The sequence below is a fragment of the Pan paniscus genome, chromosome 2, assembly GCF_029289425.2.
Source record: "Pan paniscus chromosome 2, NHGRI_mPanPan1-v2.0_pri, whole genome shotgun sequence".
NCBI lineage: Eukaryota > Metazoa > Chordata > Mammalia > Primates > Hominidae > Pan > Pan paniscus.
The window spans coordinates 112,298,088-112,325,640 of record NC_085926.1 but is presented as its reverse complement, the minus strand read 5'-3'; the positions used below and the strand labels follow the sequence as shown (position 1 = coordinate 112,325,640).

General features: G+C 37.9%; 1 protein-coding gene across 50 annotated transcripts in view; it reads left to right on the top strand.

Annotated features, from left to right (window-relative positions):
- Positions 1–26,483, top strand: part of ZBTB20 (zinc finger and BTB domain containing 20) — an 830,234-nt gene extending 803,751 nt beyond the window's left edge. For all 50 annotated transcript variants that reach the window (XM_055110295.2, XM_063602515.1, XM_055110294.2 and 47 more), the window contains one exon: positions 1,591–26,483. In XM_055110295.2, the coding sequence (XP_054966270.1) occupies positions 1,591–2,012 (422 nt within the window). In that variant the 3' untranslated portion in view covers positions 2,013–26,483. The remainder of the gene's footprint in view (positions 1–1,590) is intronic.
- Positions 26,484–27,553: the final 1,070 nt, after the last annotated feature.

Genomic DNA, 27,553 nt, shown 5'->3' with positions numbered 1-27,553 from the left:
ACCAACCCTGCTACATAGTCAGCACTTAATACCAACCTTGCTTCATAGTAAGCACTCAATACATGGTGATTGTTTTCATTGCTGCTATTACCATAATACATCAAAGCTCTCCTATTTCATAATGGGAAAAAATGAAAAACAGTCAAGGCATATATTTTAAGTGGAAGTTAGCTCAAATTTTAAAAGACTTCTTACCTTGATGCATAGTCCAAATGTTGAAATATTACCCTAAGGAGTTTCAGAGGCTTTCAGTTTTAGTTTGGATCATGGAAGGATTTTTTTCTCTGAGGTGAGGGCCTACACTGGGCAGTCAGTAATGAGGTGGTAGAGATGGACCAAACACGCAGTTCATCTCACCTGTCAGGAGCAAAGCTGAGAACAAACAGCACAAAGAAAACAAGTCTTTAAGTAATTATCTTAAAGAGATGCCACGGACCCATGGACTTTAAGAATACCTCACGCACTGAGTATTATTATTTACCTTACTGTTTGTAACAAACTTGATCATTTGGTTTCTAAGCCACACCAAAGCAGTAAACTGAGGAAAAACAAGGGTTTCTGCCAACAGGCTGAGAGCAAAGGAGGACGCAGGAAAACTATTTTAAAAATTGACCCAAGAGTTCAAAAAGCATATGGAAGCATTTAATGGGGGTGGGAGGTATCCTTGTAATAAGAATACCATGCATGTATTCCCACACTGCTCTTGGTGGTCTGCAAAGTGATTTCATATGTATTTTATGTCAACACCAGCACAATGAGGTAAGTAGGACTGTATACCTCAGAGGCATTTGGTGATTTGTCAGAGTGGAGTGGAGTGTGTTGGTGCCCAGATTTGAATAGGATCATTTGAGTCTGATATCATCATGTTGCCCACCGCCTACTCAGCCTCTACACCCGATGAGGCCAATCTGCAGCTCACTACAGTCAATAGAGAACAGGCAATTAACCCTTAAGTTATATTTTAGAAAGATTTCTGTCTAAAATAGATAAACTTGAAAGTATAGCTCTTCAAAATAACGTATTCCTATGTTGGCAAATATTTTCCAAACTCACAATCAACACATAGGTGTATTTCTTAGACTACTAGAAGTGGGGACTTTCCCCAAGGAACCAAGCTATAGTGACCAATATCCTTAGTTCTCAAGGATTCTAGAGCACCCCATGTCTCCAAAGATCTTTCTTCTCTCTTATTTCTTCTATTTGTTTGATAATGTTAATGGGAAACACTAAATCCCCTAATCAGGACACTGAAAGTGAGCCCCTTCAAAAGTAGCCCTCCCTTTTCCACGGAGTGACCTTGAAGACTTTTAGTGGGGAATATCTGGTAGCTTTCCAAGAAAGCCGTTTTATGGCACAGGGTAATGGAAAACAAAACTGTCCTGGCATCACCATAAAGCAAAATTTCTCTGCACATGAGAGGCTAGGAGGGCCTGGATTTTTCCAAACGAGGATGATCAATTAAGCAATCAAATTTTATTTTTTTAATTGTTTTATTTTTCTTTTTTGTTGTCTTGTTTTTCCTGTCCTTCATTCTCTATCCCTTGCTATGTCTCGCTCTGTCCTGCTTGCTGTCTCTTCCTACATCAACAGGTGAGAAGCCCCACCAATGCAGCATCTGTTGGCGCTCCTTCTCCTTAAAGGATTACCTTATCAAGCACATGGTGACACACACAGGAGTGAGGGCATACCAGTGTAGTATCTGCAACAAGCGCTTCACCCAGAAGAGCTCCCTCAACGTGCACATGCGCCTCCACCGGGGAGAGAAGTCCTACGAGTGCTACATCTGCAAAAAGAAGTTCTCTCACAAGACCCTCCTGGAGCGACACGTGGCCCTGCACAGTGCCAGCAATGGGACCCCCCCTGCAGGCACACCCCCAGGTGCCCGCGCTGGCCCCCCAGGCGTGGTGGCCTGCACGGAGGGGACCACTTACGTCTGCTCCGTCTGCCCAGCAAAGTTTGACCAAATCGAGCAGTTCAACGACCACATGAGGATGCATGTGTCTGACGGATAAGTAGTATCTTTCTCTCTTTCTTATGAACAAAACAAAACAACAACAAAAAACAAACAAACAAAAAAGCTATGGCACTAGAATTTAAGAAATGTTTTGGTTTCATTTTTACTTTCTGTTTTTGTTTTTGTTTCGTTTCATTTTGTACTACATGAAGAACTGTTTTTTGCCTGCTGGTACATTACATTTCCGGAGGCTTGGGTGAATAATAGTTTTCCCAGTCTCCCTCGGATGGTGGCCTTAAGGCCTGGTAGTGCTTCAAGAGGTCCACTGGTTGGATCTCTAGCTACTGGCCTCTAAATACAACCCTTCTTTACAAAAAAATCTTTTAAAAAAAAGTAAAAAAAAAAAAAAAATTTCCACTTGTGAAGAGCACTACAAAAAATATATAACAAAATCTAAAAGGCCTACTGTCTTTAAGTACACCGCTTGCAGTGTTTCAGTGGACATTTTCACAATTCTGGCCGCTTGGACTTCACAGTAACCAGTTAAAACTGTGGAATATCACTTCTGGTTGAAAACCCAGAGGAAAGGCCCTGCTGTTTTCCACCTACCACGTTGTCTGATTTCATAAAAGGGCTGTGGGGGTGGGAAGGGCAGTGGGTTCGGTGGTGTGGGAAAGAAAGACGAATGGCAGGCTTCTTCCCCAGATTCTGCCCGGGTCCACACACCCTGGCCCACCTTCTCCATATCCCCCTCTTGCAGCAGAAGCCAGGAAGACTTGGACAAGCAACAAGCAACAGTGGCTATCGTATTTATTCAGTGTCTTCGCTGAGCCACAGCCTCAGCACAATCAAGAGGGACTTTCATGAAAGGCAGGAATGCAGATAAAACAAAGATATCAGAAATTTGCACCTATGTTTCTAGGTACAAGAGAAGGATTATTTCCAACAATCTTTGCAAAAAAAAAAAAGCGTCAGGATATATTCTTGTGGAAGAGAAAAAGAAAGAGAAATGGAGGGTGGGGGGAACAATAAAAAGTTCTTGAGGCTTTTTTAATTCAAAATTTTATAGAGGGGCAAAAGTGACGTTTACCAGATAGAATGCTGATTTTTTTAATATATTTACAACAGTATTTGTGTAAAAAAAAAAACAAAAAAAGTGAAATTGTTAAAAGTAATTTTTTTCATTTTGGTTTTGCATACACTGCCACCAATTCCTTCTCTTTTATTTTATTTCACACACATATATATATTTTTTGGTAAGTCAAGACTGTTAAGGTTAGCGATACTGCTTCCAGATAGAAAGAATAAAAGGCAACTAAAGTTATATTTGAAAGAGAGGAAGGATATTTTCTTCATATTTTTTTTAATTTTTCTTAATTTTTATTATTTTAAGTATTGCCTGGGTTGATGAGGGCCTCTGTGGCCAGCCCATCCCTGCTGTAATTTGAATTGCTGCTTTGTATTTTGATATGTAGTTCTTTGACTTTAGCAAGCTTAAGTTGCCCCACTGAATAATTTTTTCAACTGATTCATCTAGAATTCTGTTCTTTTTCATGGAAGAGACTTTATCTTTCAGAAAGAGATTGCTTGCTTCTCCAAAATTTCATTGAGATCTTACAATTCTAGAATTTCTATTGACTTTACTTTTTTTCTTAGTGAAACACTAATAGTCTAGAAGTCTTGATAAATGGGGTCTTTTCTTTTGTGATCAGCCAGGAAGAGGAGTTCACAAAACTCTGCCATAGCTCCTCACCCTTCCCAACTACAAAGAGCATCATTATGAGAAGCCTGTTATAGATCAAGATGCATTGATGCCAAAATTACTTTTTTCCTTTCAAATATCACCTTCTGACTGTTTCCACCATGGTTAAGAGGGCTAAATAAGATGATCATTCTTTAGATGACGAATTAACCCTTGCTTCTTCGAAAGGTTTTAGGGAACTTAACAAAAAAATTCCCAGATGCCAACAGCCACCATTCAAAAGACCACCAATCTATTGCATCATACCAGATGCCACTCTCTCTTCCTAGTAGGGATTTCTCTCCTCGGTCCTGATCAAGGTATTATAATAGAGACATTTTCATTATAGACAGTGTCCTGAAGGGATTCCAGCTCAAATATAGGAATTCTTAAACCTAGCTGAAACTCCCAAAGTGATTTCATTGCTGGGCATATTTTAACATAGTTAGGGGAAAGCAAATCTTTAAACAAAGCAAAACACCAAACTACAGTTTTAAAAAGAAGAAAGGAGAGCGTATTTTAGTTTCAAAATTACATTACATTTTAATTTAATTTTCCTTCTAATTTTCCTGTCAGCATTTTATTTACAAAAACTGTGCAGCAAACGAGGGAAAATCTTCCAACACAAACAACTCTGTAATGACTAAATTGGTTTTATTCATATATTTTAGACATTTGGTTAACTTGGATCTTTTTCATAAGTTCTTTGTGATGCTTTGTAAGGTTAGTGTAACTGAAGTGTTTGTGAGTTTGATTTGGTCCCACAGTGCTTAATTCAGTGGATATTTTGCTAGAAGTTTTAATGTAAACTTGGGTGGTTAACTGACTATTAAGTGTAACCTATTGTGATTTCTAAGAGGAGTCCTGCCAAGAACTGTGTGTCCAAAACTGATCTGTTTCAACAGTTAGTGAGGAACAGCTTCCGAGATAAAGTAAGTTCATTTTTCTATTGCTAATTTTGCTTTTTAAAATAGCAGTGTTGTAAGACTAATATTTCCACTTACCACCAATAGAGGGAGCATTAATTAACTATGTCATGGAATTGTTTTGAGATTTTGGAAAACAAGTGATTCCACCCATAAAATGAAAAGAGAAGATTGACCTTAAGAAAAAAACTCTTAAAGCTAGGAGACAATGACATGAAATCACTCAATACATGTTACAAATGAAAGAAGGCCAAAAGCCACTTTAAAATATTTTAAACTGTTTCACAGTTTAAAGTGTCTTTGTTCAAATTTAGCAAAGTAGGAAGAATTTTCACTAATACCTCCTGAAAAGTTGATCTTAGGTGCCATTATGGGCCACGTGTAGCTTTCGGTTTCTCAAATCTGAGAGAGACCCATTTGCCTTAATGCTGATTTGCCATGTAAAATGCTAAGCAATTGGGTTAGAATCCACCTTTTCTTTTGGTAGAACATGTAGAGAAAAAGCTGCAGGTGACTTGAAACCCTGAGGAGTCTATCATCCTTTCCCTGTAAAGGAAGTGTCTCTTAAAAAAAAGGGAGTGGGGGAGGAGGTGGAGGATCCCTAAAGAATTCTTAATGAGGTGATATAATCATTGTAGTCCATGACAAAATGGACCAGCCAGGTTTGCATAGCAGTAGACATATTCCTACTGTACATTTATCCTTCCCAAATATGTCACATTCTAAAATAGTTGACAAATTATTTTGTGGAAAGAGGAAGAAGCTGGATTGGAGTGGGAGATCTAATCTGGAGGAGCAAAGAGGTAGTTGTTTATTGCTATGTTCCTGGCCCATCAAATGGCCACTTTCCAAACTGACCCACATTTTAGGAAATAAACCCATCTGGACCTGTTTCAAAAGGATAGAGATGCTTTTAGATTGTCAATTCTCACTTTTAAGTTAAACAATCACAAATATCTTTAGAAATAGGGAAAGACATTTGCTTCAAAATCAAAGAATGAGTGTGGATCTTTTTAATTTTTTTTTTGTTTCAAGTCCTACAGTCATCTTACATTTAGACCTTCATGGTAGGGTGATATGAGTGCTAAAAAAATTTCTTCCTAGTAGCCAGGAAACAGATAGATAAGATAAAAGCAAATGTTCCAGATTTAAGACTTCTTAGGATGAGTACAAGGAAGAGAGAAATAGTATGGAAAGGACATTTTTTAGCAATTTATAATTTTAAAATGGAATTTGCCAAACAAGGGAGAGGAAAAAAAGTCAAAGGGGAATTTTTATCTCAAGATATTTAGATATGGTTTATAAAAAAATAATATTTTCTACCACTAAAAACACTGGTATTATCTCAGCATCATGGGCAATTTTTCCTTATTACATGCCAATATTTGTACAAAAAAGGCCCCCAAATGTGTGAAATATAATCCTAAAAAAGAAAATAATTGGAACACATGGATCTGTTACAATTCTACACAGGGGGAAACAAGCTAAACAAAGAAAAAAAAATCTGAAATGAAAATCTCTGTATCAAAATGGTTTCCTGTATCTTTTAATTGAGAGGTAAACTTTAGCTCCTAGTAACAGTTTTATAGACTGTTCTCTTCCCAAATTCCTAATGCTTTGAATCTATTTGTGCCATGATTAAGTGTGCTGGATAATTTCCTGCTCATATTCTAGCCTCAGTTCATTCCTAGTCATCTTAGAGATCATAGTAGCTCTTGGCCTTAGAAAGACTTGGGTTTGCTGTGTTTAAAAGTCATAAGGGTTTTATTTTGTATCATCAAAATATTCTATAAGGTCCCAAATACTATTTTTCAACCCATGAACAGTAAGAATTTGTGAATTCTGATAATGAAAAAAGTTTTCCTCCAGGTATGTTTGTTTCACATTCAGTCCTAAAGCCTTGAGCTATGTGTACTTCCCTCACACAGGAACACCAGCTGTCCTGTCTGTGCTCTGCCTGCGCCCAAAACTCAATATTTTCTCTCAGCACAGAAGTCAAAAATGAGGTATGCCCCTTATAAAACCCCTTCGATTCCTGAGAAAACATAATAAAGCCTTATGTTGCTTCCTTGTTGGGGCTCCTCCACAATGCTCCCAACACCTGTGACCCCTAGGAAGACAGGGAGCAAGGTAGATCTGGCCAGGAGTCACAGGATATACACCCATTCTGGAGCTTTCCTCTGTTGTTCTAGAAGATGTTATTTGATTAGTTGGGGCTGGGAGCAGGGGATATATGATTTTGTGGAAAAGGTATCAGATAATCAAATCAGGTCTGCCTCTGCTATAGCCAGTGTGCTGCTGCATTAAAAGGGAACAAAAGGAAGGTGCAACGTAAGAGCAGACACAACCTGAGATGCCCTTGAGATTTAGGAGAACAGGAGGGCGCCCTTTCTGTTGTGACCTGACTCTTAAAAGAAATCTTCTAAAAGAATTCTTTAATTTGGTAATGAGTTGAAGTCCAGGGTAATGGAAGCTCTAGGGCAGAGAACAAAAGAATTGCAAAATGTATTCAGCACCAAACAATGCTAAACCAAGAAACATCCAATCACAAAACTAGGAAGTTTGGCAAGAAGTGGTTAGAGAAATCTCTGGGCTTTTCCATGGGCAGGGTCGACAGACTCTCTTTTCAGTGATTTCTGGCTCTGAGAAACCTCTTTACTCACTAGAAAAGAACTTTATTTAAATGGCCAATTTTGTTCCTCAGAAAAAGAAATTAAAAAAAAAGAAAAATAGGATACTGAAGACAGAACCATGTGACTTGGTGACAAACAAAAGGAGGGGTGCACTAGAATTTCAATAGGCTCCCTAATTCCATAGAAAAAGCAAAGCAACCCAATGCCTCCTGAGCCTGCAGTGCATGAAGAGAGTGCTTGAGCTGACCCAGCCACCAGGCCTTCTGGGGCTAGACATAACTTCCCACTGGAACAGCAGCAGCCTCTTTCCCCTCTTTGTGTTTTCATGAAGAAAACGGCTGTTCTCTTAGGTAGCCAGGAAATAGATTACATGGGGCAAACTTTCAAAAGCAATCTCTACCCTGGTGCTCAGGCTACATACAGAGGCAGAAAAGGGGCATGGAAGAGCCCTTGCTCTTGAGAGAGAGTATTTTCATATTCCCAAGGGCTTTCCGTGTAGAGTTGCTATTTCTGGTATCACTTAAACCTTTACAAGAAAAAAGGCTGTGGTGACTCAGTGTTCCTATAAATTCAGAATGTGGAAACTACTAATCCAAAGCATCATTTCTAGCCCTGAGTATCAAGACGATCAGCCTGACCAAAATATTGCAAAGACTTTTCTAAGTCTCTGAAGATTTTTTTCTCCTTGAACACTGAGTCTATAGCAGTCAGCAATGTACCTTAGCAGATCCCGGGGAATGGTTATGGAACAGTAGGGCTTGTTTCCATCCTTTTTAGAGTGAAGAGATAGAAAATTAGGGCTACCTAGTGTGGGTTCTTTTTCAGAACTATGTATTTTCTCCTCACTGCATGATGGGTAAAAATGCCCTGGGTTGAAACAAGAAACATTATCTTTCCACACCACTGACTAAAACACCTGCCAGTGGTTTCTTTAGGCTCCACCTTTTGCTCCGTAAACTGTAGACTTTCAGACTGAAATCTAATCTTAAGTGACCTCAATTAAGGTATTTTCACAAAAGGCTACTTATAGTATAGCATTATTGCCTTAAATCAGAAAGCCCTGGGAAGAGGATAAAAGATACAGAAATGAGAAGGCTCTGAAGTTATAGGCATTTCTTGCTGTTTAATAGTTACATTATCACAAAAACAAGCCCTATTCATGATTGAGGACTATGGAAATAGTGACTTCTTGAGGAGGCACCAAACTTTCCTAGAACTGGGTACTCTCAGATAGTGGCTGCTATTTCCTATTCTATTTCAGTGACGTAGGTTGGGGCTGAATGTAAAATAGACATCATATTACTAAATAGAATCCTATAAAATGCAATCACAGGTGCCCGGGACTACTAGTTTTAAACATTTCCTTAACAAGGAGAACAATCCCAGCAAAAAGCTTTCTTTCTCTATACAGTGTATATCTCTAAACTTTTTTTCCTCAGTTTTAGAGAACATCTCTTTTATCTGGTGGTTCTTTGTTTGAATGCAAACTCATAACTTTCAAGTCTCCGGTGCAAGAGCGTAATCTACAGATCACAGGCAAAATCTAGCCACAGTCCTGAGAGTCCAGGCTTCTGGGATGCCCAACTGGGTATAAAAGTCCCTACTAACCCTCTTTCAAATTCAGAGGTTTCTTTGGTTTAGAATGCCTCAATGAGATTTTGATACATCCAAGAGAGAAAAAAAAAAAAAAAAAAAACCTTGGGGGCATCTGTTTCTACTAGTGTTGCAACAGTTGTTATTACCCAGCAAACTCATTGCAATTTATATGTAGATTCTAATAATGAAAGAGTCTTAACCCATCCAGTATGTCACCGCTGCTGTCCAAAATGTCTATAAATGAGTATACATTATTTATACATGTGCACACACAGTGTGAGCTTCCCTCAGCACAAAATTGTTTCACATTCATATTGCCCAGTGACAACAAGATACATTTTTGAACTTCTGGTTAGAAGTCAAAGGTCTGACATATCTCACATATCTGCTTATGCTTTGTTGCCTTAGTTGGGTGCATCAGTATCTGTGATGAGACTTTAGGGCATTCTGAAGGAGCCCAACCATCAGTAATTTCTATGTATCCGTTTCATGAGAAACTTGAATATGCTTATGTGGAGTAGAGTGCATTTAACAAACTCTACAGTTCTATTGGATTTATTGACATGTGTGCACATGTGTGTGTTTGTGTATATACTTATTGTCATCTGGAAGTGTGTGTGCCCCCCAAAGGAAGCACACACAGGCAGAGGTCCTCGTGCATAGATACAGTTGCCTCTTCCCACCATTGTGTTTAAGACTTGTGGCTCCCTTCCCAGGAAGCAGTCACCTGCCCACTCTGTTGCTTTTTGTAATGTTTCAGAATTGGGAGAAACAAATGCAGCTTGTTGAATCCACAGCAAACCCACAGGGACAGGCTGTTTTCCTCCATAATAAGGTATAACAGAAGTCTTCAACTGGTGAGCAGACAAGAGGGAGCAGCAGTTCAGGGCGTCTCCCCAGGTCTCCTGGAGGTGGCGGGGGTGGGGACCAATGCCAGGCAGGCAAAGCCCACACAAACTTTGGCCTGAGCCATCCCATAGCTCAAAGGTCTTCATTCCTTTCCTCTATGCAATGCAGTGTGCACACACACACACACACACACACACACACACATAAATTTTATTCTCAAACTAAAGCTTCCTAATTCTGCCTGTACTCACAAGATATCATCGTAATTCACAAACTGTGTCTCCTGAAACCAATGTGGCCTTTGCCAAAGTCTTTCCAGGAGTGGGTTGTTTACCATGTCTAGCAAACCAATAGACTATTTGGGGGAATATTTTTTGGTAATCTGTAGGAATTGATTGCTCTTGCCCATCTCAAGCATTGAAGTAGAATGCCACTCTAGTATAATATACTGAATGAATGGACTCTGAGGGTTTGGTGGCCTGGAATTCAGGATTCAGTTTTCTCACTCCCATGCCCTTCTTTTACTAGATGGTTTGTTATTTTTTATGATTTGTACATTATTTCTGTGTTACAGAAGTCAGAGGACATTTTCTTTCCTCTTCTATTCTGGTGACTTTTCCCCTTCCCCTGTTAAGTAAGGCTACTTACAGTTGCAACTTTTTTGTCGTTATTACTTTTTAAAATGTATATTGTCTTTCTATATCCAAAAGAAGTCTGTAACTGTAACCATAGGTATTTCTTTTTACTGGAAAAACAATTAGTTGTTTCGGTTTTATTTTTTCCTTTAATTAACAGTACTAGTGACTTTGTGAAACAATATGAGTTACTATTTAGGTATGCTTACTTAACTACAATACACTACATTGCAGTATTTCTGAAACCTAGGACATACACATTATATATAACAACTCTATATTGAAATATATATTACATTATATTCATTTTAACTTTTGAATCTGCCTATGATCATGAGTTGATTGAAATATTATGTCTTTGCATATATCACCCATCACCAACCTGCTGCAGTTAATCTGGTGCATCTAGTAATAATCATTAGTGCTCTAATTTGCTTTTTATATTATCAGCTTCAGTATTGTCTTTAGAGGATTTAGAATTTTTTAAAGCTCAGACTTAGAAAATGTAGGAAAGTGAAAACTTTTTTTGAAACTTTTTTGTTGGTGTGACTAATACAAAGAGGTTCATATTCAAAGTGATCTTGTTTAGCTGACCCACTCAATATCTGAAGAACAAAAGAGGTGCATATGAATGTATCTGTGATTTTCCCCTGTAGGACTGTCACTGTCTATATTTGCTTTTAAAAATATGACCAAGGGGCTACTTAAGTGCCACATGATCTGACCAACAATAACAGGCTGCGTTTCAAAGGGCCAGTCTTCTGAAAAGCGTAAGACAGTGAATTACCTAGTTGTCCCCACTGTATTCTCAAACATTCATTTTAATACTGGTTCTTTACACTTTCTTTTTTCAATACGCTTAGAATTATTTTAACTAGTCTTCAACCTTTCCCTGGAGGCAGCTTGGCAATATAGTGTTCATTTTCCTGGGAGTTGTTTTTTTTTTTTTTTTTTTTCAAAAAAAGTAAAACCAGAGTTTCAGGAACTCTTTATCCACAGAGGCTAATAGAAATAGAATTTGGAAATATCTATCTGAGACATTTTTAAATCTGAGGAATCCATAAAATGGTGGCTCTTGGGTATCCAGCCCTCAGGATCTCCATTTACCTGTTAAAGTGAGGATTTGGTGCCTTTCTTCTTTAGTTGGGCCATCAAGAAAACTTCAGAAATCAGGCATTCTGTCTTCCTATACAATAAATATTTTCAGATCATATTTTCAGATAAAAGAGTCTTCAGCTTCCCTCAGCTATTCAACCCAATGCATGGAAAGCCTCAGTTGAATAAACTTTTCCACCATCCCAGGTGCCTGAAACTAGTGTCCTTCTTCACTTCTACATTCAGGACAAAATGAAGTCAGCTTTTTAAAACCTCAGTATAAAAGACCCCCTCACACTGGTCCAATATGAAGACTTCTCAGCGTGAACACTGGGGAATTCCTTCCTTTCATCTTTCCTAATAGATTGTTGTTTTCTAATCCCATCCCATTCTGCTGTACCTCTCCAGCAAGTCCCTTTTCACCTTAGCCAAGCTCCCTGCAATGCTCTCCAGTTGTGAAGCCTTGTATTCACTAAGGAACTACGTACTCTTAGTCTGCTTTGAAAGGGCTAATGTCTAGTGTAATGGCAAAATTACCAATCTGTTCTCCAAAGTGTTCCAGCAGATATATTTCTACTAGACAAACATAATTGTGAATTGACAGTTAGTGAGGCTGTTTCTTCTCTAATGATCACATAATATCCAAATTATATCAACTTCATTATTTCCCTCTTTCCTTTTCCTAACCCTTTCCCTTTATTTCTTGTTTCTCTTGAAGACTACTTCAAATTACCTATTTGTCTTCATTACTGCCCCCAAAACTCTAATAATTGTGACCCCTAACTGTTCATTTCTCTTCCTTTCTCCACCCCATTCTGAACATCCTTCTTTAAGTTTTATTTAATGAAAGAACACTAAAGTGAGTGAGTTCATAAACTTGAGACTCGTAGGCAGAGTGAAGCATGTCTTCATTTTAGCTTCAGAGTTTAAAAGTTATCAATATTCTTTTGAGAGTGGGAGGACCTGAGTCACAGTTTTAAATGTCAACTGTACTAGCTGAGGTCATTAATTCCCCTTACCTTCACGTTTGGCCAAAAATGAAGAGAAAAATATTTTCTGGTTTTTTTTTTAAATACCACAGTGTTCAGGTTCTTGATATGAGTAAATCACTTTTGACGGAGAAAAAAAAAATCATTAATGTTGACTGTTTCCACTAGTCAAATTACTTGTTTATCAGACTTTAGATTATAGGAATCTAAAGAAAAGAGTAACATTTCAAAATAATTTTGATAACTCTTCAAGCCTTAGTGAGCTCTTCTCAAACAAGAAAAGCCACATCCACTTGAACACATTGTAGGAAAAATTAGGAAGAGTTTTTTTATTTATTGCCTTTTTGAAAAAAAAATCATTGATTTGTTTAGAACTTTGAGCAGTAACTTACTAATGGATGAAAAGATCCATAAAGTTTTGAAAGTGTCTGTTTTTGCAACCAGAGATTGCCTAAACATAAACAATATATACTTAAATAAAATAATAACAGAGCTAAATAGATACCTAAAGAGCCATGCAGTGCACTCCCCAGCACCTAAATAAGCCCCATATAATTTGGTTGTCATGCTAGATCTCCCTGCAGTGGATTACAACTGTCTGGTCACCAGAGCATTGCCCAAAAGACTGACTGATACCATTCTGGGTGTATCCTTTTCAGGATGCTTATAATATCACATTCACAACAACTTCGTAACACAGTCTTTCCTGACTTCTGGTCCAATATTCTTGCCATGATACCACATCGCCTCTCAGCTTTAATGAAGACAAGTCCTGTGACATTTAGAGTACTATGTGGTTTTGAGTGCATAGGCGGTATGCTTTCAGTTCTTGCTTTACCCTTTGACAAAAAGAATCAACATTTAATATCAGAAATGTATTTTTATTTGACTTGAGATTTGACCCAGCTTTTATCTTAATCAAACCAGTTTATAACATCAACTCACACCATAGAGAACAATGAAATAAATAGCAGTTTTGAAAGCCTTTATGAGGCATGCATCTAGTAGGAAAATAACATCTCTTAAAGGCAATATTTACATTGCTTAGGACTATGATCTTCACTTGGAATGTTCTCCCAATCAATCCTATATCCTTCTTTTTCTTTGTCCATTCTAACTCCTGGTATTTTTTTTTTCTTAAAGTACTCTTTATCTAAAGTAATCCTCTCCTTAGGCACTGGCTTCCAAAGGAAGAAAGATTCTTTTAAATCCTAAAATGCTATCATTTAAAGTATAATATGGAGGAGGAGAGGCTCTGGTTCTGATAGATCTTACTTGGTCCTCAATCTGGGATGCCTTCTTGATGCTGTTCTTTCTAGTTCCCCAAGAAGTATTCCAACCCCAAGACCCAGAATTTCTCACCACAACCTCTATGTTAGTCTCAGATTAATGTCTAAATCCTGTTTGATATTCTAGAGACTCCAGGGTGTGAATTTATTATTGCTTATGAGCCTCCTGTCTTTCCAAGCTGACACCTGTCAGGAGCATCAATAGCCCTAACAGTAACTAATGCATCAAAACAATAGACAGAAACACTATAGTATATATTCGTGAGGATAGGAAGATTTTTTTTCTTCTTTTCTCCAGGAAAAGCTTGCTTTGCTCCCCTCTCCCTCTGCAACACACACACATACAATGCATTTCAGAAAGTCTGCATCTTATTTTACAGATATGTAGCTCTAGAATTTACAAATATAGCTTAGGAAATGTTCTGAGATTGAGGCTGGTAGCAAACAAGTTTATTTTCTGCACTGGACTTCAGGATAAGTGTGCATAGATGCAATTCCTTCAAAGAAAGTGAAACATGGTAGAGCAAAGGGATAATACTTTCACACATTCAAACAGTTGTTTGCTATCTATAAACCTTGATTTAAGCATAATTATTACTTTTTAGAAATCTGAAACTGGAGGAATGTGTATTTTAGTAAGGTTTGTTTGTTGATTTATTTGTTTCCCTTTCTCTCTTTCTTCTCAAGATAGTAAAGGATTTTTATTTCTTAATTTGTTACTGTCCATGGACAGTCAAATAACTGCTCACCCTTACTGTATTATTTTCCCCTTAGAAAGAAAAGCCTTCCATCCTACCATGAAGGAATTTTTCCTCCACAAAAATCTTATCTTCCATTTCAAATAGCACTCATAAGCTTTTAAGAGAGAAATTCTCTCTTTACTTTGAGGATAGAACAGTTAAAACAAAAACCTGTTCCTTGAGAAAGAAACCGTATTTACCTAAACTAACAGGTCTGGGGCCAAAGAATAGATTTTTTTATTGATTGCAGATGAAGACCATGCATTTTGTACTACAAATCCTTATTGCCTCCTCAAATCCTTTTTGGAATAAGGCTGGGAATAAATTAGTTTAATTAAATTCTTTGGGTATTTCTAATTAATATCTACTGCAAGGTACCCAGGAAAGAAAAGGAAGGGGTGCTGCTAAAATGCCAAAATTAATTGATCTGTGGATTTTTATCATTGTAGTTGTTGCTTTTCTAGCCATTTCAAGACTGTATGTGTTCATGAAGTCTTAAGTAGAGAAACACCTGTTTCCCCATTGCTTCTCTCTCCTTCCCCACACCCCTGCACCTGCCCCAACCCCAGGCACTAGAGGGAACAGTAACAGAGGGAGATTGGCACTGCATTGCCAGTACTTCACCCATCTATACCCCTCCACCACAAAAGAAGGAAAAAACAAATTAGAAACTATTTTTTTAAAAAAGGAAATTGTAGTACTTCATTTGAAAGCATACTGTTTTCAACTCAACTCGATTAACAGATAGCCTGACAACGTTTTTGTAACCTTTCTTTTGTGCTATAATTGACATTCTTGGCTCAATCTTTAAAATAATTGCAATTTCAATTAAGTGAACAGAGAAAAACAAAGAGAGGGAACAGGACAATGTGATGGGACCAAATTTGATACAGGTCTGGATTCCTAAAGCCAGTTGTCAAGGTTACCAGAGAAAGTTAGCACTACTCACCCCTTGTTGTTCTTGCCTGTCTCTCATTATTACAATTCAAAGAATTAGTAAGGTAACTATACTTCTTTGTGATTAAAGATTTCTCTTCCTGCTGCCAAACACATCTAGAGAAATTGTAGAAACTCCTGACTTCTATACCTAATGTGCTATCCGGGCCCGAGAGGAGTGTACAGAGAGATCACTGAAAATAAAATAATAGTTCAAATTTGAGATAAGATTTTCCTGTAGTTCAAAGTGCTTTATGCATGTTCGCAACTAGGGGAATCTTTGAAAACAAAGGCTAGTTACTCTGCTCTTGCTCTCCTTGGGACAAACTAAGTTTTGGAACCAGCTGTAGATTTACAGGAGAAAATTCTCAAAGGTATTTTCAGCTGCTAAACTTCTTATTTAGGCCCATTGATTTGAACCTCAGTTTTCCTGAGGAGCCTATTGAGATATAAATTAAGGGTAATTTGCATATATCTAATTAAAATTGTTCCTACACTATTGTTGAAAGAATTGTGGTTTTCAGAGTAGATGAAAGCAGGGTGTCTTAGTAATCTTCATCATGGCAAACAAAGGTGAGAAGCTGATATGATAGAGAAAATCTATGGTAACTTGATATTTTAAGGTAATTTGAGTGTGCTGACCCCACTATGCTTAATTCCTTTCCCACAATCTATTTTAAACTACACTTTGATTCTCTTGAGACTTACAGCATGCATGTGTGGGTATAAGCAGACAAGCAGACTTACCTTTGGAGGGTGAAGACCCAGACAAACTGAAGAAACAGATTCCTGAGGATGATCAAATACAAATCATTTTTCCAGAATCACTCAATATTGCCACATCCCAAACTAATTCTAGACTAATCTTTAGAAAGAAGTAAGCTCCTTAAGAAATCCTACTATGAATGTTTTTTCTTCTTATGGAATAACACAAGAAGAGGTACAATGCAGACTCTTAATTTTGCTGTAATAATTCACTTTTGTATTTAATAATTGTACTTCTGTGTGAGTGTGTCACTGAGCTATTTGTACCAATTTTCAATTGATCATTCTGAGAGGGGCCTTGAGAATTTCTGTGTATGTGTATGTATATCTGTATTTATGTGTAGTCAGGAAAAAAAAGAATAGGAGACTAATGAGGTGAGGGAAAAAGTGATCAATGTAGAAAAGTGAGTGCTCCTAGTGTACCTATTTATGTTATGTTAGGTGGCTGCTGCCTGTAGCCCTTGAGGAATAGCTGATTGCACTATTCAAAAATAAAAGCCCAGCACTGTTAAATTTAGGACCGTGTTTCAAGAAACAGGAAAGCTTTATCTTTTTCTGAACCCATTCCCCTTAGCATCAGAGCCAGCTGACATGATGAAAACTATTAAGTAAAAACCACTACTGACCTTTACATTAAATAGCTGTTTTCCTCTTCTAAATAATACCCTTGATTTTAACTAGACTACTTCCTTTTATTTTCTGCCTATTGGCTTAATGTTTTACAGAAAATACATAGGTGCATGCTAGTTTCTCTACTTTGAGCTGAAACAAACAGGAGCAACAAAAGAGATGACTCACATAAGTGTGAGATAGACTGAATTTCCCACCTTCGTAGCACTGGTAACCTTTGTAAGAGCTGTTTAGAGTTGAGCTTTGGGTTATAATAGGGCTTTTTTTTGCACTAAATATGACTGCACTGCATTGCACTACTGAAATGTACTTACTTGTGCTGGGAGAGAGTGTGTTATGTATGGGAAAGAAAAAGGCAAATTATGGAAGTAGGAGCATCACTAAAATGCAGAGTTATTTTCATCATGCTTGATCTTAGCAGGGTTGGCAAGAATCTGTGGAATCTCTGTCAACTCTTGATCAGGCCTAGGAACCACCATGCTGATAGGATCTGTTTTCTTACTGTAAAGAAGCTGAGTTAGTACAGCAGTTAAGAACATTTAAGAAAAAGTTTACCCAATCTTGTTTCTGACTGAGCTCTCAGTAAGAGTTTTAACAGTGAAGAAGCCAATTGATATGATGTGGAAGTCTTTGCCTTGGCCTCCTCCACAAAGCCCCTTGCACATTTTAGTGTGGCAGAGGGCAGTAGGATGTGCTCCTTTCAAAAACACATAGCCTTGTCCATATTGGAATTACCTTTTCAGCCTGATTACGCTTCTCCATCCCTGGGTGAAACCTAGATCAGGCTAACCAAAGAGGAAGGCTATGCATGTGGTAAAGTCCTTTAAGATGACAGATAGGGAACAGTGCAATAAACACTGAAAACCAGTGAAGTGAAAGGTTTATTTTGAAACAAGCTAGGCCAACTTGGACATTGGAGGATGGATTAGAACATACTAGCTGCTCCATCATAGACTATCCTTACTAAGCAGAAGACCTTAATAGTGCCTAAAAGTTTAGTTTTGAAATTGGTTTTCTCCTAACTTTTCTTTGTTAAATTTATTTTTATTATCTTTTTTAATCTTAGAAGTAATCAGAGTTTGACAGCTCTTTAGTAACTGTTAATAAAAGAATCTTTCATCACAGGATAAGCAATAGATTGTGTGGGAAATAATAACACAAGAGTAAAGATGCTGAAGGACTCTTCCAGAACTCAAAGTGACAGTTTTGAAGGTTCTGGCACAGTAGGAAAGGATCACAACCCATATAAATGGCTAATGTTGAATTTCTCTGAACACTATCACATGTGGGGCATCAATTTGGAAAACTCTCAATTGAGGCCCCTTCCCTAAGATTACAACATTGATAACCTGTCTTTTTCTCTCTCTTCTTTACTATCCGTCCAAGTCTACTATTCCAAGTTTAAATATTGTTCAGAAAGTTGTCAGCCTTGTTAGTCAGAAAAACTCCATTTAGAGCCATCCAAACTAGCATAAGAAATTCCTTAAGCACTCAAAGCATTATCTCTGTTTTAAGTAAGAAACTAAATCCAGAGCTTTTAACAGGTACTTAGAAATAAGTATTGGGTAATCACTAAGAGGACATTGACTGCACCAAACCAAAGCTATAGAAAGAAATGATTGACTTTTTAAAATATATTCACATTAACTGTCCTAGGATACTTCTCTTGAGGCTTTGGAAAACTTCTTCCTTGAAATTTGCATATCCACTCCAGTTCTGTCACCAAAGATTTTAATCTTCAGAGCGCAATTTCCTCTCTCCCAGAAAAAAGTACTACAACAGGCTCAAGGGATATGCTTTGGTGGTCAAGGGATTACACTATGGTTTTCCTTCTGTTCACAATGGTATTTACAGGAGACCTTGTCATCAGAGGACGTACTGAACTATCTTTATGACTTTGGATTTGATCAGAGGTTTAAAAAATAGAAAAAAATAAACAACACTACTTGACACTGTAAATGATCTTTAATAGAGTCATGACCTGGAGACTGATGGAGAGAAAGAAACTTCCATGGAAGAGAGTGAGCTAAATCATTTAGAACCAAACAAAGGTCACTGGTGAAACATAGGGCAGCATGTACACAGTGCAGATCAGGGTTCTGTATGGCCAGAGCCAACAGCAGTGACCGGTGGGAGAGTCAGACAACTGGCCAATGAATTCAAGTGTTGAAAAAGCCACAGTCTGGATTTTGTTGTGATTTCTGGAGTGGTTGAAACGCCCATGCCCATGGCAAGGAAAATGCTTGGAGGCTGATCTGTTGTGATAGTGCCTTTCTTGTCGTAGTGAGTACTAGATTAATAATTTATTCAGTTACGCTTTTCTGTACCATTGCCTCCAGTCTTCTGAGGAGGTTTGAAGGGACAGTATCCACTTAGGATGAAGGGACAGGATATTGCTCTGGAATGCTGTGATTTGATGATATTTGCACTAGATTCTAAACTCTCCTTTAAACTGGAGCAACTGACTGAGAGAAAAACCAAGGACAGCTCAAAGTTAAAAGAAACCAAAAGCAGTATTTTCTGACAGATACCATTTCTTTTTCTTCTTTTTTTTTTCCTGGAAGAAAACTTCACACTAGTTGGCTACCGAGCTCAACTCTTACCAGTTCTTTCTCTTTATTTTTTGTTTCCATATGGAACCATCTGTGTGAATTAGTCATCAGTTAGGTATAGTTAACGTAAAGAGCCCCTGCCATTGAAACTTTGCACACCTTCTCTGCTTTATTGAAGGCAAGGGCCAGTGGGCAGTGGTAGCAGGGGAGGGACCCTCCAGAACCACCCAGCCCTCCAGGAGGCCAATAAGCATGGATATCATGTCAGGAGCTGAGCTGACATATATTTACTCAGAGGACATTGGGGTCTGTAGCTAATCCTAAAGAATGCTCCGCAACAGAAGGAAACCAATGCATTGTAGAAAACAAAGGGAGATGGTGCCCGAAGTCTGCCTGTTTCTCTTCTCTTTTCTTTCCCATCTCACCACCATGTCCTCTCTAACAGAATTATATTTCATCTCATATATTATATGTTACTAGAAAAGTCATTTGGTTCCTTGGTTTCTCTCTTTATCAGTGGGCTGGAAATTCCTCCAAATTAAATACAAATACCAGTAGCAGCTCCCCTGTGTCCAGCCAGTTTCTCAAATGCTGTCCACCTGGTCTTACTGTCCACCTAACATAACTTGGAGGCTTTGGCTGGCTCAACCACCTGTTCACTTTATTTTGTTTTCATTTCCATTTGAACTTGAAGTGAGGCTATGGAAAGGTGGAAATCATGGGCAAGGTTTGGAGGCTGCAATTCTAGGGCATAGCTTGTCAGGAGTTTATATTATCTAAAATATATCTTTCTCTACCCCTTTTCATTTTAATCTGTTGCCCTGATTATAATTTCTTTATATTTGTGGTTATTTTTATAAGAATAGAGTCCATTTGCTATGTCTATTTGAGTACTTTTTTTCTATTGTCCCCACATGGATGCAGTACCAACCTGTTAATGAAATATCTTTTTATTATATTATTAATATGTAATTCTACTGTAGACCAAAAATATAAAAACAAATTTGTTCATTTTAAAGATATAAAGAACTAGGGAGTAAAAGATTAAAAGTTGAAGGAAAAGACAGAAGAGCAGTGGTTAACTATGTTGAGTTAGAAATCTAAGAGTAGCCTTACCTGTTTTTTAACCAGTGCTTGCCAATCATACCATAGTTGGAATTATGTAATCTTGGCTCCTTCATACTTATGTTCTATAATTCTTGTTTGTCTATTTGTTTTCTTTGATGTAATTGAGGTTGCACATCATGCTATTCTTGGCAATGCCTGATTCTATTGTGTTGTACTTTTGTTAGTCATTTCCTTTAGAAAGATGGGGGGAAACGTTTATTTCTTCTTTTAATTTAAAATTTGTTTAATGCACTGGAAATAAAATTGGACATATTTCACTGTTTAAAAAATCAGAAACAAAACAAAGCAAAACCATGAGGGAAAAAAACAGCAAATAAGCAACAGGGGAAAAAAGCTATGAAAAAAATATATTTGTACTGAATACACATACAAACTACATCCCACATGAAAGATTAATATCATCAAGTAAGAAAAATACATAGTTTAAACTACAATGCTGAAAATATAAAAGGAACCTGGTAGTTCAATGGGGATGGAGAAAACAGAGCATTCCTCTGAGAGCAGAGATCTTGTCATTATTGCAATTAATGCCCAAACAGGTTAAATGTGGAAGAAAGTATGGAGGAAATAACCCCAGCCTTCCTCATACCACTGGATTTCCACATCACCTTTTAACTTATGCTTGAGCTCCCTTTTGAGAAAAAATATTTAAAAACAAATTGGCTATGTAACAAATTTGTGTGTGTGTATATATATATATGTATATGCTTATATATATATATATATGTATATGCTTGAGAAAGTGGTTTTTCAAGATGTATGTGTACAGTACACACATGGACACGCTTCAGTCCTCTGACTTCCCATGTGCTACCTCATGTGTTTCTCTTCTCATGAGGATTTGCAATGGATAGTTGTACAACCTGGGGACTGTCAGTGACTCATTGGTATCAGCATATGCTAAAGAAGCTCTTGAATCCAATCTTGAAACCTGATCTCCCTTCTTCAACATTCCCCAATACCAAACTGGCCCGTTTACCCATACAAATGCACAGTAAAGGGAAGAACAGCGGTATTTTTCCTAGCCAACTGACTCTATCATTTGTTTAATGTTTGCTGGTTTTTTTCTGGTTTTGTTTTGTTTTAGAGCAGGGGTGGGAGTGGCTGTAACTTCACAATCCTAATACAGTAAATGTTTTGCATCTTCCATGTTTTATGCAAAAACAGACATTTAAATCAATAAATAATTGTGCCCTAGACTGAAAGTTAATGTTTAGGAGAGGAAAAAAATTGTTGGAATTTTTTCTACATTTTTTTGTGAAGAATCTTTTTTGGAAAGGAAGGATACATATTTTTGTTGTGTAATATTTTCTATTTTTGAATGCATTTTATTGGTACAAGACTGTTTTTTTGGTGAAGACATTATTTAAAAAAAAAAAAAGAAAAAAACTAATTGAAAAGTTTGCCCTTAAGGATATGCTGCAGTTTTGAGGTTAAAAAAAAAATAACTGATTCAAGATGCGTGTTAAAGTTGGGATTATATTGTTGTTTTTTGTAATTGTTACAAGAAGAAGTTTGTACCCACTGCTGTTTATTTTGTTTCAGATGAGTAAGTAAAGGGATTGTTCTTGTTTTATTCTTTTTTTAGAGAAAAAAAGCTATTTATGAAATGTCAAAAACACTGGACTGTGAGTTTAAGTGTGGAAGCATTTTACCACCCTGTGTCTTCAACCAATTATGGGAAACCCCTTTTCTCTTCCCCCTACCCCCTGCCTTAGCCCTGCCAAATGAGAAAAATATAACAGCTGTCAGATGATCAAAGCCACCGAAGCCCTGCTTTAATTTTTATGGTTTGAAAAAGTTGGAAAACCAAAGTTAAATTTGTTTCTGAAATCCTGCTGTGCGTTGCCCTTTTTTGTATGACACAGCCGGGCTCTGCCTCTCTATCTCAAATCATTGCCTTCTTAGGGACTGGGGGCCAACCTGATGCAAAGAGAGGCATAAAGGTGGTGAGCCTGAGAGTTGAGGTCTCACGAAGTAAAATGTGAGTGGGACTTCACCCTCTCAGTGAGCAACCACACTTTCCCATCCTGAGATGAGGCTGCCAAGAGAGCACACTGCTAACACTGCCTGAGGAGAGCACGCCTCCCGTCTCCTTCACCCTCTGCTTCTGAGACCCTCCTGTTACTGTTATCATCGTTCCCTAGCCTGGCTCTGCCTTTCTCAGCAGCCCACATTCCATGGATGGGAGCAGGGGGGCAGGGACCCAAAGGAGGGAAATGGCTGTGGGTGGTGTGAAGGCCCCCCAGCCCTCAGGAAGGTGGGGCAAGGGACCACTGAGCACAAGGGATCTTGCCCACCTCCTCTTTGACTCTGTGGATTATCCATCCATCTGCTCACTGTGAAGATGGAGAGGCAGTGCCCTAAGGCTGTTCAATAGCTTTTCCGTATTTTTTCAACATTGAAAAAATAATTTTTAAAAACTGTGATTTTTTTAAAAAATCATTTGGCTGGAGGGAAGGGAAAAGGGAAACACCAAAAGCTGTACCATGATGAACTGGAGATATTTAACTGGGGCACTTTCCAGACCAAGACAAACAAATTCCTTTCTGGACTCTAAAGCAGCCGAATCTTGAGACTGTCAATGACAGAAAGCTGAAGAGAGGCCTCTATTTCTTCCTTTCTCCTTTCTTCTGTCTAAAAACTCTCTCTTGTTCCCCTTTTCCAGCTTCCCTTGGACTACTGCCCCAATGGCCCCTTGGACTCGCGTTTCATGTATGCGAGCACACACACACACAAACTTGCAAAATACCGTTTTTCTTAAGGATTGTGGGACCGAATAATATCACGTGCCTTCATCTTTTCCTTTTATAGTTAGATGAACCTCTTCCTCTTTACAATTTTTTTAAAAAGTGATAGGGGAGGTTGATGTGTTAGTGGAAGATTTGGGCATCGTTTGAGAAGTAACTTTTGTTTCACACATTCCCCCTAAACATTGAACACAAACATTTCAACCCCTTCATGACACTCTTTGGACATTTAAAGCATTGAGTAACCATGTACATGACAGCCTAAATCCATTTGATTTCAGAGCATTTCCTGAACATTGTATTTCATAGACTTCTTTGATTTTTTCAAAAATGAGGTGAACAATGGCAAGCAGCCTTGTTCTCCCAATTTGGTGCTTTTGCTTTTGGTGTGGGGTGGGCATGGGGGGTTGGGGGGGTGTGGGTGTGTTTAGAAAAAAGGTGCATTCCTGAAGATCTCTGGTGCTGAAGGGCCTCGAGTTCCTTTCAGAGACTGTATTTGACACACTTTAGGTACACACAAACGAATGGTATCACATGCAATATTTTAATGGAGCAATGGGAGAGGCTCTTTGAAATGGGGTTTGCATCTTTTTGTAACATTTTGATTTCTCTGGTGCCTTATTCCTACTTGATGCTGGCACTCACATACCCACAAGAAGCTGACACAGAAGTCAGCCTTAGGCGTGGGGACATATGGGTGATGTTTGAGCATGCAGGGGCCATGGGGAGTTTGGTGTCAGTTGGTGGAGAAGGGACTAGATGGCATCTCTTAGCCGAGGCCAACAGGAACTGCACAAGTCCATTATAGTCAAAGTTAGCAATTTTGATACGTAAACACAATACTTCATTCTTCCTCATCTGAGCTTTCCTTCCTTCTTCCTTTTCTATCTCTACCTTCTCATAAAGGTGCTGCTGCTGCTGCTAAGGTGCCCGGAGTCCAGAATGTCCATTAATCACTCAGGCACGAGCCTGGCACTGCCACGTCAGCCCCCAGCATGACCAAACCCAGGTTTCTCTTGCTTGGGGCTGAGAACTGTCAGATATTTCTCATCAAAAATGTTTTCCAAGGAATCAGTGGATTACAGTTTTTCTGCATTGAAAATGCACTTTAAAAAATAAATTAAAGCTCCAGACTGTTTAAAATATACAGAGGGAGCAGGGGAAAGTTAAGCATGTGCTAGTGTCTGAACCCAGTTCAGTTTATCTCCAGTTGAAACGATATACACTATATTATGTATAAATGTATACACACTTCCTATATGTATCCACATATATATAGTGTATATATTATACATGTATAGGTGTGTATATGTGCATATATACACACATGCACATAACAAAATCAGATGCTCATTACAAATCCAGATGCTCATTACAAAACCAGATGCTACACAAACAGCAGCAGAGGAAACAAGGTTGGACTCTTGCAACAGATCACAAAAAATAAAAACAGCTACTTGCAGTGACTTTGGTCATTTCTGTATGTTCATAAAGAATGGATTGTAACAAGGAAAAAAAGGAATAGTGTTAGTGAAAAAGGAAAAATGGGCGAAACCATCTTGATCCGATGCGAATGCAGTAATGTTCTATATACCATTTCATCAGTTATTTCTTTTAGTCATGTTGATTTGATTTCAGTTTCTGGCTATGAAAAACATTTTTAAACTCGTCACCCACAACAAACTGAACAAAACTACTACAGTGAAAGCCCTTTTCAGTGAAAGATGTCAGAAACCTCAAAACCTTTGGCCTGACTCAGAACTACCATGTGAAAATCAGTACTCTCTTAATGTTTGAAATAAAAACTGAAAAAAAAAAAACAAAAAAAAAACCTTTTTTGAAGCACCTTAACGTGGCCATCCATTTGAGAAGTGGGTGCCACTTTTTTCTTTGAGCACCTTATTGATGTGTTTGCTATCTGCTGTCTTTCTGTTACCTGTTGGCTGAATGGCTAGCTGTTAACATATACATGTGCACAGAAGAGATATCTGGGCATGTATGTTCTCAATGAAGTTTACTGTGGTGACTGCTGAAAGGTGAACCCATTTCCTGATTTTCCCGCCGCAGTGTTGTGATAAGATTCGAAGAAACCTTTTTCCCTGCACAGAAATGTTTCTTATCACATTGTATCTTAGTATGGAAAGGAATATGGTCCCTTTTTTGCAATTGCTACTGTGTACACACACACACACACACACACACACACACTGTATGTTTAGACCTAAAATACACACACCCACGCACACACTGTATGTTTATGTGACCTAAAACATACACACATGCACACACACATACATATCCATTCATTCATTCATTCAAGCGGTGTTTCCAGTGTCTGTGTGTCACTGTTTATGCAGTTTCCATTTCCCAGTGAATTATGAGTGGAGGGCAACTTTTCTAACCAGATTGTCTTTTCAGAACAAAGACCTGGGAATTGAGGAAGAGTTTGGAAAGAGGGAGCGGCAAGGAAAGAGAGCTTTAAATTGAAAGGTTAATTTCCTAAGAGGAACCTGGGCTGAATGACTACAGTGTTATACCCTCCAATCTTTGCAGGTGGGCATGGAACACTGCTTGTATCACTCTGTGCACGGTATAAATCCATATATCCACAAAAACACACATCCATCCATCAACATATACATGGTTTGGGATGAGCAGGTCAATAGTTTTGAGAGGGAGTTTGTTCCTTTTTTTTTCTCATTATACTCTTAAATTGTTGTCAGTTATCAAACAAACAAACAGAAAAATTGTTTGGAAAAACCTTGCATACGCCTTTTCTATCAAGTGCTTTAAAATATAGACTAAATACACACATCCTGCCAGTTTTTTCTTACAGTGACAGTATCCTTACCTGCCATTTAATATTAGCCTCGTATTTTTCTCACGTATATTTACCTGTGACTTGTATTTGTTATTTAAACAGGAAAAAAAACATTCAAAAAAAGAAAAATTAACTGTAGCGCTTCATTATACTATTATATTATTATTATTATTGTGACATTTTGGAATACTGTGAAGTTTTATCTCTTGCATATACTTTATACGGAAGTATTACGCCTTAAAAATACGAAAATAAATTTTACAAGGTTTCTGTTTTGTGTGGAAGAGTAATTGATGTTGCTAAGAATGATGTTTGTTTTTTGGGGTTTTTGTTGTTTTTTTTTTAAATGTTACCAGCACTTTTTTTGTAAGTTTCACTTTCCGAGGTATTGTACAAGTTCACACTGTTTGTGAAGTTTGAATATGAAGGAATAATTAAAAAAAAAAAACTCTTCTCTTGGTTTCCTATTGTGTCTTCTTTATACTGTAGTTTCTGTTTTAGGCAGTTCTCCACATTCTTTCACACATTGTATTCTATGTCTAATCTGAGATTATTTATCCAAACTGAGGACTCTACCTACAAGGCCAGAAAAACTCTGAGTATATTAGTCTTCTCAATACAAGAAGTAGGAACTACAGACAGGATTGGTGATGTCGAAGTCACTTTGAGGAAATATAAAGCAAATTGGTGTATTGTCCTATACATATTCAAACCTCAAAAATGACAAGGATCACTTATTGCTCTACAAATTGATTCACATTTTTTTCCTTTTCCACATGCAAATCACAGTCTGCCTGCTGTGGAAATAATCAATCCCATATTATAACACTATGCCCACCTATTCTTGTTTCCACCCATCTCTGTTATCCATGAATCTATCACTGAGTCTCCTTTTTAACTTTTGGGTTTCTCAGCTCCATATGCAAAAAAGGAAAGTTCGTGGCACAAAACACGCCCCTCTTTAATGACTCTGGAGACTCATAAAGGACTCCTATTTGGCCCATAGATTCTTTGTTATAGTGACTCTGGCCATAAAGAGCTCTCTGATCTCATCATTCTTACAGAAAGTGCTAATATGGTGAAGAAAACTTATATCTTGTTTGTCCTTGGTGAAGTCAACACAAATTAAATTCACAATATCTTCTGTATTTCAGTCAGCACTGTGCAATGTATGAATAAAAGAGAGGAAATTATTTCAGCCATGAGAAGGCTTAAAATCTAACAACTAGACATGAAGAGAGGTTTGTATAAAATCAAGAGCTAGATTGTGCCATTCAGACTCTCAATGCCAAGGGAGTTTCTAAACTAACAGGAAGTTGATAATGGCTACAGTGAGTCAAGAAAGGGTCCAAAGAATAAGCGGTCTAGTTTGGGGACTCGCAAGAACACTAAGCTTTGAGTTGGAGAAGCTGAGTGTGGACAGACATTTCCACCAGTGTGAGGAGCACAAAAATATCCAGGCATGAGCTTGGGATGGGGAGAGTCATCAAGAGACCTCTAGACTGAAAGGATGTCAATAAATTC